Source organism: Takifugu flavidus, chromosome 17 (genome assembly GCF_003711565.1).
Source record: "Takifugu flavidus isolate HTHZ2018 chromosome 17, ASM371156v2, whole genome shotgun sequence".
NCBI lineage: Eukaryota > Metazoa > Chordata > Actinopteri > Tetraodontiformes > Tetraodontidae > Takifugu > Takifugu flavidus.
The window spans coordinates 11,031,024-11,047,483 of record NC_079536.1 but is presented as its reverse complement, the minus strand read 5'-3'; the positions used below and the strand labels follow the sequence as shown (position 1 = coordinate 11,047,483).

Here is a 16,460-nt window from a genome sequence, read left to right as displayed (position 1 = left end):
AGAATTTTTCAAACTTTTGCGAGGTTTCGGCCTATGGTGTACGGTTAGTTGTTGGTTTGACCAAGAAAAGGCTTTCGACCGTGTTGAACACAGCTTTCTGTGGAGAACCCTGGAGAGGTTTGGGTTCAACGCTGGTCTGATAGCCATGATCAAGGTCTTGTATCGTGACATTGAGAGTGTCCTGAAGTTCAACGGTGGCTTGTGTGCTCCTTTTAGGGTGCATAGAGGTGTCCGTCAGGGCTGCGCCCTGTCGGGGATGCTCTATGCGCTCTCCCTGGAACCCCTCCTGATCAAAATACGTGAAAATGTTCAGGGTTTGGTTTTATCGGATTTTACTGGAAACTTGGTTTTATCTGCTTATGCTGACGATGTTATTGTTTTTACTAGAGATCAGCAGGACATCAACATCTTAAACCGCATAACGGACAAGTTTTCCATGGTGTCGGCGGCGAGGGTAAACTGGGGAAAGAGTGAAGCCCTTGCTGTCGGCAACTGGGGTGGGGGTCTCCCGGTTCTCCCAGGAGGCTTGACCTGGAAGAGGAATGGACTTCGGTATCTGGGGGTGTACCTCGGATGCCAGGAGATGGAAGCCAAGAACTGGGATGACATCGTGGAAAAGGTGGACAGCAAATTGCATAAATGGAGCTGGATCAAGCCCCACATGTCTTTTAGAGGGAGGGTTTTGGTTTTAAATAACCTTGTTGCTTCGCTGCTGTGGCACCGGCTGGCCTGCCTGGATCCACCGTCGGGCCTGCTGGCCCAGGTCCAGTCAAAGATGGTGGATTTCTTCTGGGATCGTCTACATTGGGTGCCACAGTCAGTATTGTTTTTACCTCGGGAGGAGTGGGGCCAGGGCCTCATCCACCTGGCCAGTAGAGTGGCCACGTTAAGAGTACAGTTTGTCCAGAGGTTCCTCGGAGGGCCTCCTGATTTAGTGTGGAGGAGTGTGGCCAGCTGTGTACTCAAACGTGTGAACAACCTGGGGCTGGATGCTGCTCTGTTTTTAACTAAATTAAACTTTTTATCGTTACGGGGGCTACCTCTATTTTATCAGGGTGTTTTAAAATCCTGTGCTCTCTTTAGATGGAGCTTTGTTCAGACCGACTCTCTGCACTGGCTTTTAAAGGAGCCGTTAGTCTGTGGTGGCAGACTGGACGTCTGCAGCAGTGCCACCCCTGGGCTGAAGGAGGCCCTGATCCAAATGAGGATGGTGACACTGGAGCAGCTGGTGGCGGCAGCAGGACCAGAGCTCACCGATGCCCAGGCTGTGAGCTCGGCGCTGGGGGTCCGGTCGGTCCGACTGATCCAGAGGAGCTTGGGCCTCTGGAAACAGAGACTATCAACAAAGGAGAAGGGTCTCCTCCTCCTTCACGGGAGAGGAGAGGCTGAGACTGACCCCACGGACGATTTCCCTGAACTCCACCTGCACCCGGACGTCCTGGACCTCGGGGGTCCTCTCCTGGATGGCTGTGGCTCAGGATCCCTTCACAGCATGGACAGGAGGATTTTATACGCCAACATTGTGAAGACACTCAACAAAGACAAACTGAAAAACAGAGAGGTGACAGTATGGAAGGACAGGCTGGGGGGACAGAGTCCTTAGTGGAGGACTCTCTACAAGCCCCCTATCAGGAAGAGGACTGGTGACCTCCAATGGAGAATTTTGCATGGAGCCATCGCCACCAGTGCCTTCCTGTCAATTTTAAATCCGAACACTTTAAGCAACTGCCCTTTCTGTGATTTTAACGAGAGTGTCTTCCATGTTTTTACCGGGTGCAGTCGGCTGGTGGGTCTTTTTAGGATTTTAACTGATGTTTTTAGGCTTTTTAATGTCATGTTCACCACTGCTGTTTTTATTTGTGGTACAAGACACAAGAGGGCAGAAAAGGGGAAATGCCATATTTTAAATTTCTTAATAAGTGAGGCTAAACTTGCCATCTATTTGACCAGGAGGGACAAGATTAAAAATGGAGCGGCATGTGACGCGGTGGCTTTGTGGAAGCAGAACGTGAGGGTGCGCCTGAATCTGGAGTTCTGCTTCTACAAAGCCACTGAGAACCTGGAAGCCTTTAAACAGCAGTGGGGACATGACGAGGTTTTAGTGAAGGTAACAGAGCAGGGGGAGATGAAGGCTGCAGCATGGCTGCTCTGAGGGACAGGTTAGGGTTTTAACTGGTTTTATGTGAACAGAGCACTTGTAAATAAAGTACACTTTAAAAGTCAAAGTCTCTCTCTCTCGCTCTCTCGCTCTCTCACTCACTCACTCACTCACTCACACACACACACAACACACACACACACAACACACACACACACACACACACACACACACACACCAGAGTACCAGTAGATTCCTTCTATGCAGCTCACACCAGAAATAATATGAAATCAAAGCCTGGTAAACACTACTCAGGGAACAACAGGAGGAGCCAGAGACCTGTGGCAGAGAGGTGCATGTTGTCATTTTGGTTCTTAGTCTGCTTTTGTTCAGATTTAAGAGAGAATAATCTTGCTGACACGTGAAGGTTGAGCTGAAGAGACTCGTCTTTCATGTGTGCGTAAAGTTGTGGTGCAAGCTGCCTCTCTTCCACAGGATGATGACGAGTCTTACTCATCACCCTGCTTTGCCTCCCCCACCAGAGATCCAGGGAGGAGGCCGATGCTCCTGACTCCCATCTTGCTCCTCCTAATTTTGCCTCTCCTACTTCCATCTCTCCACCTCAGACAAGGACTTCGATTCATGTTTTGATTGGCCGTCTGTCGGTGGGAAAACCAAAGTTTAGCCTGGAGATATATATATATATATATATATATATATATATATAGATATATATATATATATATATATATATATATATATATATATATATATATATATATATATATATCCATATATATATATATATATAAAAATCTCTTCCTCGCCCTCCTGGGCGGTGCCTCCTTCCTTCAGACTTGGGTCCTCTACCAGAGGCCTGGGAGTCTGAGGGTTCTGTGCAGGATCTTAGCTGTTCCTAGGACTGCGCTCTTCTGGACAGAGATATCTGGTGTGGTTCCTGGTATCTGTTGGAGCCATCTACTCAGGTTGGGTGTTACTGCCCCTAGTGTCCCGATCACCACCACTGTCTTCCGGTGTTTATCCACCACCACTATGTCAGGCTGGTTGGCCACCACCATCTTGTCAGTCTGGATCTGGAAGTCCCACAGGATCTTGGCCTGCTCGTTCTCCACCACTTTCGGAAGTGTCTCCCACCTGGTCCCTGGGACCTCCAGCCCATACTCAGTGCAGATGTTCCTGTATACTATGCCAGCCACCTGGTTATGCCGTTCCATGTATGCCTTGCCTGCCAGCATCTTGCACCCTGCTGTGATGTGCTGGACTGTCTCAGGGGCATCTCCACACAGTCTGCACTTGGGGTTTTGTCTGATATGGTAGACCCTGGCCTCTATTGCTCAGGGCCTGTTCTTGTGCAGCCATGATTAGTGCCTCTGTGCTGTCTTTCAGTCCGGCCTTTGTCAGCCACCGGTAGGTTTTCTTGATATCAGCCACTTCCTCAATTTGTCGGTGGTACATTCCATGCATGGGCTTGTCCTTCCATGATCGCCCCTCAGGTTCCTCCTCCTTGGTGGGCTTTTGTTGCCTGAGGCATTCACTCAGCAGTGGGTCAGTGGGGGCCATCTTCTTGATGTATTCTTGGAGGCTTGTTGTTTCCTCCTGGACAGTAGTTCGGACACTTACTAGTCCTCGGCCCCCTTCCTTTCGCTTTGTGTACAGCCCCTGGACTTAGGGTGAAACCCTCCGTGCATGGTGAGGAGCTTCCTTGTCTTGATGTCAGTGGCTTGTATCTATTCCAGTGGCCAAGGTATTATGCCAGCAGGGTATCTGATTACTGGCAGGGCGTAGGTGTTTATGGCCTGGATCTTGTGCTTACCATTCAGCTGACTCACAAAAATATGTAAATTACGAGGATATATATATATATATATATATATATATATATATATATATATATATATGGACCATATATAGATATAGATATATTGTGTGTGTATATATATATATATATATAGATAGATAGATAGATAGATAGATAGATAGATAGATAGATAGATATAGATATCTATATACTGTGTATATATATATATATCTATATCCTCGTAATTTACATATTTTAATGAGTTGTAATAATGATTGCAGATAAACAATCCTGTTCACACATAATGGTTATTTCACGCTTCGTGAAGAGTTCAGACAGCAGAATTCTGCAGAGGTGCAGTACCACAGCCAAAGTTCCTCCACCTCCTTCAACAAAACACCTTCACAAACAGACTGGAGGCCTCACTCATACCAGTGTTTTTGGTTTGACTTGGCAAATAAGATTCAAATGGTTTATATCAGATTAGAAGTCCAATACCTGCCAGTTTAGATTGACTTCATAGCTTTTGCCTCCACTTTCATATTATAGTTTAATTGACATTACATAAAATAAAATAACCATTTTTCAGTGTGCAGCAACAGTTTTAGGTGGCAAACATTAACATTTCCATCAAATAAAAAAAAGCAAAGGCCAGAGTTGTCCTCGAGTCATTTCAGATGGTTTTATTTAACTGCACCCACGTGACTGTGATCATAAAAAGCATCTAATGTTGTCATGCAGACACAGATCAGTAATGTTGTGAAGTTAATGTTTTTTTTTCTGAATTAAAAAGTTACAATTAGAAGCTTTCCAGTGTTTCGTCCTATCAGGAAAGATCTGTCACGGAGAGAGCGAGTTTAGTAGATCTTTACAGTCTAAAATGCCTAGAAGGCATCGTGTTTGGCTTCATCCCAGCTTCTTCAGCAGCTCAACAGCTTCTTTATGGGCCTGTAAGCACAAATACACTTAAACCTATGGCCACATTCATGTAGAGGCCAATCAGAAGTCACTTTGTTCTGCTGTGGGTCACCTCTTTGTCTTCCTCTGTGCGAGCTGGGTAATCCTTGGCTTTGCTGAGCCACAGCAGAGCTTTCTGTTTGTCCTTCATGGCCATGTAGGTCTTCCCAAGCATCAGCAGGTTTTTGCTGTAGAAGTTTGGGTCAACTGAATACACATAAAAGCACAGTTGGGTTCACACAGTGCGTCCAAAGAACCCACTCAGAGTTTCTCTGAAATGAGTAGTTTTACCTTCTTCGGCCTTTAGAAAGAAATCTAAAGCCTAGAAGAGAGAGAAGCAGAGTTTCATCTAAATGTGGCAACGTTCACTCTCGGAATCAGGTGGAGGAAGTGACAAACATCAGCAGAGAGGCCTCACCTCCTCGTAGGTGGATTTAGGTGGGGAGGTAAAGATGATGGCAGCCACCTTTTGTTGGTACCAGGGCAGCTCAGCAAAAGAGAAACACCTGAGAGACACAGATGGTCCAAAAAAACCTCAGAACTCGACTGACATGCTGGTCAAAAAATACTAATCCTGTTTTTTTTAAATTTAAAAGCAGGGCAAATTCTGTTTGCATCTTTATTGACAAGCATGCTGCCATACACAGACTCACCAGACACCCAGAATATAGAAGGAGGTGGCATCTTTGGGATTGAGCTCGATGGCTTTCTGCAAAAATAGGTGCGACAGTAAACGACAGATCCATTATGTTTTATTTCTATAGATAAATTGGAGATCAAAATATCCTCTCACCTCCATATGACTCTTGATGACGTAAGAATTTCCTATTTTCACCTTGATTCCTTCATAATCCCCAATGTCACTGAGACATATTGCGTACCACTGCATTCACAGAAAGGGGGCGTTGAAAGAATAATTGTTTAAATTTTCTTTAAAATAATAAAGTCTTACTTTGTGGACTGCAAAACACTCCTTGTTTTTCTCCAATGCCTTCTTTGCGTATTCAAAAGCCTCAAATGTCAGCTGTTTCTTTTGTGCAGCATCGATGTTTGGTTGGAGGGCAACATCCCGGGTCACACGGGCCAGCCTCCATAGGAACTCTGCATCATCACTACACACATATAAACACACATGCACACACACAAACAATGTGACTTGCTACAGATTAGGTGTTTCGCTAGAAGATCCTTTATTACTTCTACACCAAGACATTGGCCTCGCTATGGACAATAAATCACATTTACCATTTAACGTGTTGTATTACGAAAACTGATATTCCAGATATATCGCAGTACATTGACCTGCCACCAGGGGGGAGACGTTCTGATCATAGACTTCATAGGGCTTAATTCTGTATATATATATATATATATATATATATATACATACATACACACACACACACACACACACCTGGAAGTTAAACTACAGTATATTGCACATTTACTATAAACACAATCAAAATCAACAACTTGAATGATAATTTACTCTTTAGTGAAGGTCATCCGGTTTGACTATTGTAGCCACCACTGTCACTCCCTGCTGAATTTTATGCTGACAGAACTAAAACATAAAAAGATCAGAACAAGAGGTCTCTTGGCCAAAGGTAGCTGGGAGAACAAAGTACAAAAAAGGGTCATCTCTTCCTCACCTGTCCTTGTACTGCAGCAGTAGCTGGTGCAGCTTCTCTATTTCTGCACAGCTGTAAAGGTAGTCTGCCTGCTCCAAAACCTCATCTGCAAAGGCAAATAAATGTTCAAAATACATTCCTTTATTACTTCTACACCAAGACATTGGCCTCGCTATGGACAATAAATCACATTTACCATTTAACGTGTTGTATTATGAAAACTGATATTCCAGATATATCGCAGTACATTGACCTGCAACCAAGGGGCAGAAGTTCTGATCGTAGACTTCATAGGGCTTAATTTTGTGGTTATATATATAGATATAGATATACATATCTATATCTATATATATATCCTCGTAATTTACATATTTTAATTGTTGTAATAATGATTGCAGATAAACAATCCTGTTCACACATAATGGTTATTTCACGCTTCGTGAAGAGTCCAGACAGCAGAATTCTGCAGAGGTGCAGTACCACAGCCAAAGTTCCTCCACCTCCTTCAACAAAACACCTTCACAAACAGACTGGAGGCCTCACTCATACCAGTGTTTCTGGTTTTACTGGGCAAATAAGATTCAAATGGTTTATATCAGATTAGAAGTCCAATACCTGCCTGTTTAGATTGACTTCATAGCTGTTGCCTCCACTTTCATATTATAGTTTAATTGACATTACATAAAATAAAATAACCATTTTTCAGTGTGCAGCAACAGTTGTAGGTGGCAAACATTAACATTTCCATCAAATAAAAAAAAGCAAAGGCCAGAGTTGTCCTCGAGTCATTTCAGATGGTTTTATTTAACTGCAGCCACGTGACTGTGATCATAAAAAGCATCTAATGTTGTCATGCAGACACAGATCAGTAATGTTGTGAAGTTAAGGGTTTTTTTTCTGAATTAAAAAGTTACAATTAGAAGCTTTCCAGTGTTTCGTCCTATCAGGAAAGATCTGTCACGGAGAGAGCGTGTTTAGTAGATCTAAATGTTCAGATAATATAAAATGTTTGACTTTCGAGACTGAAATCATAATATTGTACAGTATATAAGTAAAGTGTTTATAATACTCTGGTCAGGCAATAGTACCGAATATTTTTCAGATTCAGCTATTTCCACAAAATGAAACAACCTTAAACAACCTTAAACAGCACGTGTACACACATGTCCGATACAATATTCAAGTGTTTTGTTTTTAATTGATCTGTGCCAGAATATGAATCAGAGTTATTTTACACTTGTGGGTCACCTTTTTCCACAGCCAGAACCACAGTTGCACTCTGCAGTCTTCGAAACGCGTCATAAACCAGACAGGTGAGAGGAGGAAGCCCCAGGAGGAATGCAGCACCTCTAGTCTGCACACAGCGATACAAAAGCAATAAACACACACTATAACTATACAAAAGTGCACTATACAGCCTGGCTGGTGAGTGTTATTACAATGAGACTTTAGAACACCAGTGCATGTGCGCTGCACTCATCCATGCTGGCTGTAAAAAGGAATTAGACTATAATGATTCAATTTACCAGGAATAGTCGCTTCCTGCTTAATATATCAGATCTAGCACATCCTGATAAAGCGCTGCAGCCCAGCTAAGCAGCTCTAAGCCCGCAGACCTTTCACCTAAATGCAACATTTATCATCAATAGTCGTGTTCTTCCAACAACTAGATTAATATAGTGAGACAAAAGAAATAACAAAAGAAGTAAGAGAGAACCGATTGTTATTTACTGTAAGAACAGCAGCAGTCCGTCCAAAAGCTGCCCTGTAGCACCGGTTTGATCCTCTGAATCTGGTGGCTTTTGCAATACATGTTGACAGTACGGCTCTGCTCCAATGTCGCATGAACACTAACCCGGCCATTGTAACAAAGTCCAAAGGCTCAGCAACCACTTTTAAACAAGAGGATCACAAACTTCAGGGGGCGTCCGTGGAGACGACAAGAGCTATTCAAGAGCAAAAACAGCAGATTTAAACTTGTACTCATGGACATTTGCTACTTATTTCACCTTCTAATTTACAGTAGTAATCATTTCGATATAGTTTGCATTTGATATAGAAAGGAGTCATTTTGTACACGTCAAAAATATTTTTAATTTGTTAATTTAACGAACGCAAGCTCCGGATGTAACTGGCATATACAGTCGGCTGGAAACTAACGGTGTATTTCGGTTCCGCCGTAGTTTAGCTCGGATCAAAAATGACATTTTGACAGTTGTCTACAATGTTTACCTTTCTAACATTTGTTGCTCTATGTCGAGAACATGCAAAAATAAACGAAAACCCAAGATGGAACATTTTATTATCTAATAACGACTCATTTTCAGCGGAACACTCCTGGATGTCGACTCAGCTCCTCCCACGAGTTCAGCTGTTCTTGTCAGATAAACAGCGCGCAGAGAGACAGAGGTAGGTTCATTTTTATGTTTTCTGTCATTCCAAAAAGTTTTTAAGTGTCCGCATAAAAATAATGTCTAACCGGACCGTTTTTGTTCTTGTTAGTTGTTTTTTTTGCTGCACTGCCACACCCACTAGCGGCACATGTAAACATGAACCCAATTATAAAAAGCCAAAACATGTTAACATGCTAGAAACCATGCTCATCTTTATTGTATGTATGTATGTGTGTGTGTGTGTGTGGTGTGTGTGTGTGTGTGTGTGTGTGTGTGTGTGTGTGTGTGTGTGTAAAATTAAAGTAGTGAAATTAATTTATAAATCAAAATGCATTTTACACCACTACCTCATCATAGTGGGGAAAAAAAGGAAACATATATACACATAGTGTCATTATACAACAGAATTGCAGAACAACATTCTGGAGTAAACCCACGCAGGGGGAGTACATTCACTCAACACAGAGAGGCCTGTTGTTGGTGAATATGGGCACAGTGAAGATAAAATACTCTTTAAAAAGTTCTCCCGAACTCTGAACTTGCCATAACCGTGTTTTACTTCTTGGTTGCTAGGTTGTTCTCACTCTTTGGTCCAGCTCAATTGGGGGTTTAAGTCTGCACACTACTGGCCATTCCACGTTTTCATGCTTTCCAGTTGTTTTTTCATCAAGTATCTTGGCGTAGCTTGGACTCAACATTTGGTCCGTTATCTTGCTCTGTGATGAACCTCTGACTAATATTTTGCATACCAGAGGATACTGCACACTGCTGCTGAATACTGAGGGAGCAGTTTTGATTTAGAATCTCTCTCTCGAATGTTGTACATTCCTGCTGCATGTTTGACAGTTGATGTGACACACCGATGAACTAAAGATGTTCATTTGTGCTTTATCAGTCCACAACACCGTCCAGTCTTTAATAGTTCATCGGTAGTGTTTCATGGCCAAGGCATGTCTCTTTGTTGTCTTTTTACATGATAGCAGTGGCTTTTCTTAGTCAAAAATGAAACTCTAAATCTTCTCTCAGGTAAAAATGAGACCGTTGCCCTGTGAGCTACACATCACACAATCTGTTGACTTTCACAAACCACTGATGTTGTGGTTTTAGACCTCTTCCTGTCACAGTTTTCTGCAGTTTCCGTGTGCCCTTTGATGGTGAAGCAAACAGCAGATACCTTGATTTACATCCCAGTTTCTCTGCGGGTAACACCTTCATTTAAGTGCTATAGTGGTCTGTCTCTCTTCCATTGTAAATTGCTGTTTTCATGCCATTTATACAGCAACACACTAGTGCAGGGGTGGGCAAACATTTTGATTCGTGGGCCACAATGGGTTCTAACATTTGACAGAGGGGCCGGACCAGGAGCAGATGGATGGATGGAGTGCTTTGGTAACCTCACCTCATTGGAGAAAAAATACACATCTTGGGATATGGAGAAAACATGTGCTTTAATTTCAAATGAAAATGAAGAGAAGCATTACAACAAAATATCTGACTTTGGAATGAGTCTTAAAACACTTAAAATCAAATGAATAAAATGTGCCTTTTTAAAAAAAATTAATAACCATTTCTATTTTAAAGCACTGAAAGTTCTGTTATCCTTCAGGATATCACCATCACTCTCCTCCTGACTGTCTTTTTTCTAGTGGGAAAACACCAGAATTGCGGTGAAAATTTAACATTAACAAGGTTTATTCATTTAATTTTTCAAGTTTGGCGGGCCGGATTAAAACGTTTAACGGGCTGCGTGTGGCCCCCGGGCCTTAGTTTGCCCATGCCTGCACTAGTGTCTGCGTCACAATACTTTTCAAATAATGCGGAATGTACCACCCTGTTTTCCAACTCTGCTTTTGAGAAAGTTTTTGTTCTCTTTGTATAACTATTTTTTGGGGGGTAACATTACTTTGTCTTGTACAGTTGTAGACAGCCCGCGTGCTAGTGAAGTGCAAAAACTGCCATGGCGTTATCAGCTCCAAGGCCCGGGGCCACACACTTGGCCACCAAGGTAGAACTGACCATCTCATGCAACAACCTAATGGACATGGACGTCTTCTCTAAGTCTGATCCTCTCTGTGCTCTGTACATCAACACTTCAGGGTCCCACTGGCATGAGGTCTGTACCAGACAGTTAGAGTAGAGTATGAATTAGTCACAGAATACTGGTGTCTTTTAAAATATCGTTGACCACTTGTACATTATTTCAGTTCGGCCGGACGGAGATGATCCTCAACTGCCTGAATCCAAGGTTTTCCAAGAAATTTGTTATTGACTACTATTTTGAGATGGTGCAGAAGCTCAAGTTCTGTGTTTACGACATTGACAATAACACCTACGACCTGAGTGACGATGACTTCCTGGGAGAGCTGGAATGTACGCTGGGACAGGTAAGTTTCCCTGGATGCGGTGTTGCAGGTGAACTATAAGATCCTACCAGGTTCTGTAGCTGTGTGCGTCTCTGTGCCCAGATTGTTTCTAACAAAGAGATGACCCGACCGTTGCTACTGAGAAACAAGAGGCCTGCAGGGCACGGGACCATCACTGTGAGTAAACCGAAGTATTGATTGCTTGTGGTAGCAACGTATTGATACTTATTTAGTGTCCTGTTACACATTAACACGAGGCAGGTTGATTTAAGTTAATTAATGATCCATTTCTTTCCACGTCACTCTTATCTGGCACAACTATCACCATTATATGCAACATAGAGTTCGGCTCATCTATCACTTGTTTGACATTGTTCGGACAGGTGAGGACATTAGAAAAACAAAGATAGATTTTGATTTTTTTTTTTAATTTAGCACTGTTATTTATTTGTTTTTGATAGATTTTTGCCGAGGAAATTACAGACAACAGGGTAGCAGACTTTGAAGTCTGTGCCCATCACCTGGATAAAAAGGTAATATGTTCAATAAATTTCAGTTTCAGTTATTCTGAATTGCTGTATACCTAATAAAGGAATTATTTCAGTATTTTTGGTGGTCCGATCCTTTCCTGGAGTTCTACAGACAGACAGAAACTGGATGGCAGCTGGCTCACAGGACAGAGGTACACTATCAGCATCACTATTATTTCGACAGCACAACGTTTTTGTCATCACTAAATCGTTTGCACAGGTGATAAAAAACAACCTAAACCCAACATGGAGACCCTTCCGTGTCTCGTTGCGCTCTCTGTGCGGAGGAGACGTGGAGAAGCCTATAAAGGTTTTTTTTCCTTTTTCTCTTCAGCATAAAGTATCAGATGACCTGTTCACTCTGCATTTCCTGACAAATAATTGAAATAACCCGCTGATTTTTTTCCTGTGATATTTATTTTTCAGATTAGTAAATCATGCTAACTTAACATGCTAATGATTCATTTTATAATTGCCTTTTCTTTTCATCTACACTGCTCCCAAACTTAACGCATGGGCGTCCCAGCTGGACATGCGGTTTGTGTATGTATGCATGTAACCACATAATTTTCCCTCATTTAAGTTCCCTTTATTTCATTTGCCACATTTATATTAACAACAGTCAAAATAAGAGCAAGATGACTGTCCATGTGACCTTTTGTAATTCATGGTAGGTACCATAATGGAAAATAAAGAATGTCCTCACTTACTTCTCATACATAATTAAAGTACCCAACCAGGTCCAAGTCTGTGATGTATACCAATCATATGTTGGACTTTACTTTAACACCCATTAGAAAGCTCTGCTCTGCATTTGTCTACAGGTTGACTGTTATGACTATCATATCAGCGGCTCCCATGATCTTATTGGGAGCTGTAAAGCAACACTTGCTGAGATGCAACAGGGATCACACTTCTCTCCGGTGAGACAACGTCCATGTTTGTGAATCTGTGTGTTTTCACACTGGCCTTAATCTAATTTATCCTCTTTTCCAGGTTGAATTTGAATGTGTTAACCCAAAAAAATTCAAGAAGAAAAACTACAAAAATTCTGGGGTCATCTGCATCAAAAGGTGCCAGGTAATGTCAACACACTCTCACCACATTTCCTGTTCAAATGCAGCTTTTATTGATTCATTCATCAGTAACTATGAGAATATGTTCGTATGTTGTGCTATTTAGAATATTTTGCATACATTTTTAATGCAAAATTTCTACTTTTAGATCTTGAAGGAGTTTACTTTTCTGGATTACATCATGGGTGGTTGTCAAATCAACTTCACTGTGAGTCTTGATATTTAAAATGATTTGTCTTCATATTATTAGTTATATCTTTTGTAGGATGATGTCAGCAGTATAAGTTGTTAATGATATTGTTTCATCCTCACGACCGCAGAAGGATGTTTAAGGATGTTAAAACCTGGAGGTTTAGTTTAAGGTTCGATAACAGTCCTCACAAAAACAGAAATACAAGTGTGTGTGTGTGTGTTGTGTGTGTGTGTGTGTGTTGTGTGTGTGTGTGTGTGTGTGTGTGTGTAAGTTCACCAATATGACCATATTAGTAACACTAAGTATGTATCCTCCATCTCTCCTCTGCTGGGCCTCAGATTGCCATTGACTTCACAGGCTCTAATGGTGACCCCAGAACTCCTGGCTCCCTCCATTACATTAACCCTGAAGGCTATAATGAATACCAGACAGCCATCTGGGCGGTGGGCAACGTCATCCAAGACTACGACAGGTAAACCTTTCTCATTTACAAGAATGACCACACTATATTAGTTAGTTGTAATTCCACTAGAGTGGGATATGGAATTCTACTAGTGTCTCTGTTTCACATCCTTATATACATCATTCTGGGGAGATGGGTTGGAAAATTGAAAAGCTTTTTTGCTCAGTTGAGTTCTGACCTGCATCTGTATGACATAGAGAGTGCTAGAGGGTTCTACACATGTGTAAACACTCATAGGTAGGCAGAATTCCAAGAATGGATTTATAAATAAAATTCAGCCAGTTTCAGCTCAGAAACAAGTTTAGCAATGTGCAATTTAAAGGACAGCTTCTTATAAGATGTGACCATCTCAATTTCTACCTCCATGGACAGTTGACAGACTAGGAAGGGAAAATGACATCTGCTTGCCATTTGAAAAAAATGTGGATTTTTTTTTCATCTTCATTCAGTACTAACTTAAGTTGAGTAAGACAGGACTGAACAATATCAGAGGCTGACTACAGGAACTCAAGGACGTCTAAAGCTCAAGAAGAGGAACAATAAATTACTGTATCATGTGAACAAAAGTGGCCCTAATATGGAACCTTGAGGTATACCCTTTAGGGCAGGGAGGGTAGAGGGCAAAGAACGGTGGCCTGGCCACACTGTGCTCCATCTGATAAATAATTAGAGAACCAGTTTACAATCTAGCTAGATGTGCAGTTTCTCTGCCAGGATGAGATGGTTGACTGTGTCAAATGCCTTCGACAAGTCTGTAAAAAAAAGTTGCACGATATTTTGGCCATGTAGTACCGATAAAGGCAGCAGTTATTGTACTAAGTTGTTCACCAACCAATTAGAGAGAACACACTATTTACAGAGCGGCCTATGGTTGTTAACTATTGATTTACCACCTTTCATCAGGATAACTGGCTTCCATATTTCTTGGAATTTGATTTGTTAAAAGATTTATATTAAAAAATGTGGCACAGAGGTTCTGCTATAAAGTCTTCATTGGGCCTTGAGGAGAAAGGCTGGAGACTGTCAGGCCCACCACACTGTTTGTAATGTTGGTTTCATTCTATACCTGCTTGTTCATGATTTCTCTGTTTCTGTGTAGTAACAAGATGTTTCCTGTGTTTGGTTTTGGAGCTCAGGTCCCGCCCTCCTGGCAGGTATGCATGAACAAACTCAAATTGCCACTTTAAACCATTCAGCTCTGGATTGAAATGATATAAATTGACATTGGAAAACAGCATAGCTACCAGAAAGATCCACAGATCTTGCTGCGATTTCTCCTATCAATTGTTTCTTTGTTGTGAATGTGCTACAGGTGTCCCACGAGTTTCCTGTCAATTTCAACCCCTCCAATCCATTTTGTGCAGGCAAGACAAACCGTGTCGTGTTGCACTTATACTATTAAAGCTCAGTCAGTAATGCGGCGCTGGTCTTGCGTTCTCTTTTATTTTTTTTACCAGGGATTGAGGGTGTCGTTCAAGCCTACCAGCAGTGCCTCCCTCAGCTGAAGCTCTGGGGCCCCACCAACTTCTCTCCCATCATCAACCACGCAGCCTGCTTTGCCAGACAAGCAATGCAGCAGAACATAGCTTCAGTATGTGGTCCAACTATTATCGTTTTCATTAGCAAAATGCTCATTAAAATGTCTGAAATTTGGAAAACTGACTTTTTTGCAGCAATACTACGTGCTGCTTATCATCACCGACGGTGTGATCACTGACATGGATCTCACGCGCACTGCTATCGTGGAGGCCTCCCGTCTGCCCATGTCCATTATCATCGTGGGGGTGGGCGGGGCCGACTTCAGCGCAATGGAGTTTTTGGACAGCGACGACAAACTGCTGACGTCGCCCAGAGGTGATGTCGCCTCCAGAGACATCGTCCAGTTCGTGCCTTTCAGAGATTTTCAAGTAAGCAGAAAGCCCACGTGTCTACACTGCCCTGACGGAGTTGGTGTGTCTCACCGTGTGTATTTGTAAGTTTTGGATTCATTGTTATGACTCTCTCGTTACAGGGAAACAGTGTGGCTCTCGCTCAGAGCGTCCTGGCTGAGCTGCCCGACCAAGTGACTTCATTCTTCAATTCTTACAAGCTGAAACCCCCGAAACACTTCACTGCTCCCAGTGCGCCCCAACATTAAATGACTTGACATTAAATGAATTACCGCACATTTATTGCCCATCTGGTCTCCATGCAACTGGGTTCTATGTTTACTAATTAGAATCTTTGGACAGTAAAAATAGAATTGCAATATAAATTTAAATACTTTATTAATTTAAATAGATAATGGTTACTTTTTCTTTAATATTTTTCCAACTGCTTGTTTGTTGTAGCCTGTCTAATGTAAAGGTAATGTACTTAGTGTCATTGTAGCTGTCTATGAAACTGTATGTGTGCTTTGATCATCAGTGTTGCTAATTTATTTGAATGTCTTCCTGCAGTCTGTTGATTTGCACAGTTTCTGTGCGGAGCTGACCGTGCTGGGAAATACTGTAGATCTGGCTGCCTCTGTGGACATGAGAGGAATGTTTCATTTGCGCTTCTGATCATTGTGATGACAGTATTGCTATTGGAGATATAACATTTGTAATAACAATTAATATTTTTCTCCTAATATTGTAGTGGACTGAATGTAGAGGAATGTGTTAAAGCAGTATTATTATATATAGCTCTTGGATCGTATGTTCGCAATGTCCGAATGCTTGTACTGGCCTTTTAAAACGTGTTTGTTCATATTGGAACAGGAAATAAGTTTTAGGTTACTTTTATCTGACTGGGACAGTAAATATTCACAATTATACAGATGACAAAAGTTTACTCAGGCTGTTTACAACCATATTCACAAACTATCTTTATTAAGAGTAATAAACATGGTCTTATGATTTTTAAATGTCGTGTGGCTGTGAATTTGGTTCATGAGGTGAAGCAACATAACTCATT

General features: G+C 41.9%; 2 protein-coding genes across 5 annotated transcripts; one reads left to right on the top strand and one right to left on the bottom strand.

Moving 5' to 3' along the window:
* Positions 1 to 4,574: 4,574 nt before the first annotated feature.
* Positions 4,575 to 8,871, bottom strand: rmdn1 (regulator of microtubule dynamics 1). 2 transcript variants are annotated; one of them, XM_057012262.1, is made up of 11 exons: positions 8,738 to 8,871; positions 8,237 to 8,451; positions 7,754 to 7,859; positions 6,527 to 6,611; positions 5,827 to 5,986; positions 5,668 to 5,757; positions 5,528 to 5,583; positions 5,293 to 5,380; positions 5,166 to 5,196; positions 4,948 to 5,081; positions 4,575 to 4,865 (listed from the first exon to the last, which is right to left on the bottom strand). In XM_057012262.1, the coding sequence occupies exons 2-11, from the start codon at positions 8,366 to 8,368 to the stop codon at positions 4,824 to 4,826; spliced, it is 924 nt and encodes a 307-aa protein (XP_056868242.1). In that variant the 5' UTR covers positions 8,369 to 8,451; positions 8,738 to 8,871; the 3' UTR covers positions 4,575 to 4,823. The 2 variants fall into 2 exon arrangements, with proteins under 2 accessions (XP_056868242.1, XP_056868241.1); XM_057012261.1 differs by lacking the exon at positions 8,738 to 8,871 and having other exon boundaries at positions 8,237 to 8,623.
* LOC130513446 (copine-3-like) lies at positions 8,773 to 16,410 on the top strand. Of its 3 annotated transcripts, none has more exons than XM_057012190.1 (16): positions 8,773 to 8,914; positions 10,816 to 11,011; positions 11,103 to 11,282; positions 11,364 to 11,438; positions 11,723 to 11,794; positions 11,866 to 11,943; positions 12,012 to 12,101; positions 12,616 to 12,714; positions 12,788 to 12,871; positions 13,016 to 13,075; positions 13,399 to 13,532; positions 14,623 to 14,677; positions 14,836 to 14,887; positions 14,981 to 15,114; positions 15,197 to 15,430; positions 15,535 to 16,410. In XM_057012190.1, the coding sequence occupies exons 2-16, from the start codon at positions 10,856 to 10,858 to the stop codon at positions 15,658 to 15,660; spliced, it is 1,629 nt and encodes a 542-aa protein (XP_056868170.1). In that variant the 5' UTR covers positions 8,773 to 8,914; positions 10,816 to 10,855; the 3' UTR covers positions 15,661 to 16,410. The 3 variants fall into 3 exon arrangements, with proteins under 3 accessions (XP_056868170.1, XP_056868171.1, XP_056868172.1); XM_057012191.1 differs by lacking the exon at positions 8,773 to 8,914 and adding an exon at positions 9,187 to 10,100; XM_057012192.1 differs by lacking the exon at positions 8,773 to 8,914 and having other exon boundaries at positions 10,816 to 10,903; positions 10,995 to 11,011.
* Positions 16,411 to 16,460: the final 50 nt, after the last annotated feature.

Excerpts from the sequence above, each read along its gene's own strand:
- rmdn1 (XM_057012262.1), bottom strand. The coding sequence starts at position 8,368 with ATGGCCGGGTTAGTGTTCATGCGACATTGGAGCAGAGCCGTACTGTCA. Across the intron at positions 5,758-5,826 it reads AGTGTTTTGCAGTCCACAAA|TGGTACGCAATATGTCTCAG; the intron begins GTAAGACTTTAT and ends CTGTGAATGCAG. Across the intron at positions 5,584-5,667 it reads TCATCAAGAGTCATATGGAG|AAAGCCATCGAGCTCAATCC; the intron begins GTGAGAGGATAT and ends CTATTTTTGCAG.
- LOC130513446 (XM_057012190.1), top strand. The coding sequence starts at position 10,856 with ATGGCGTTATCAGCTCCAAGGCCCGGGGCCACACACTTGGCCACCAAG. Across the intron at positions 11,012-11,102 it reads CAGGGTCCCACTGGCATGAG|TTCGGCCGGACGGAGATGAT; the intron begins GTCTGTACCAGA and ends ACATTATTTCAG. Across the intron at positions 14,888-14,980 it reads CTCCAATCCATTTTGTGCAG|GGATTGAGGGTGTCGTTCAA; the intron begins GCAAGACAAACC and ends TTTTTTTACCAG.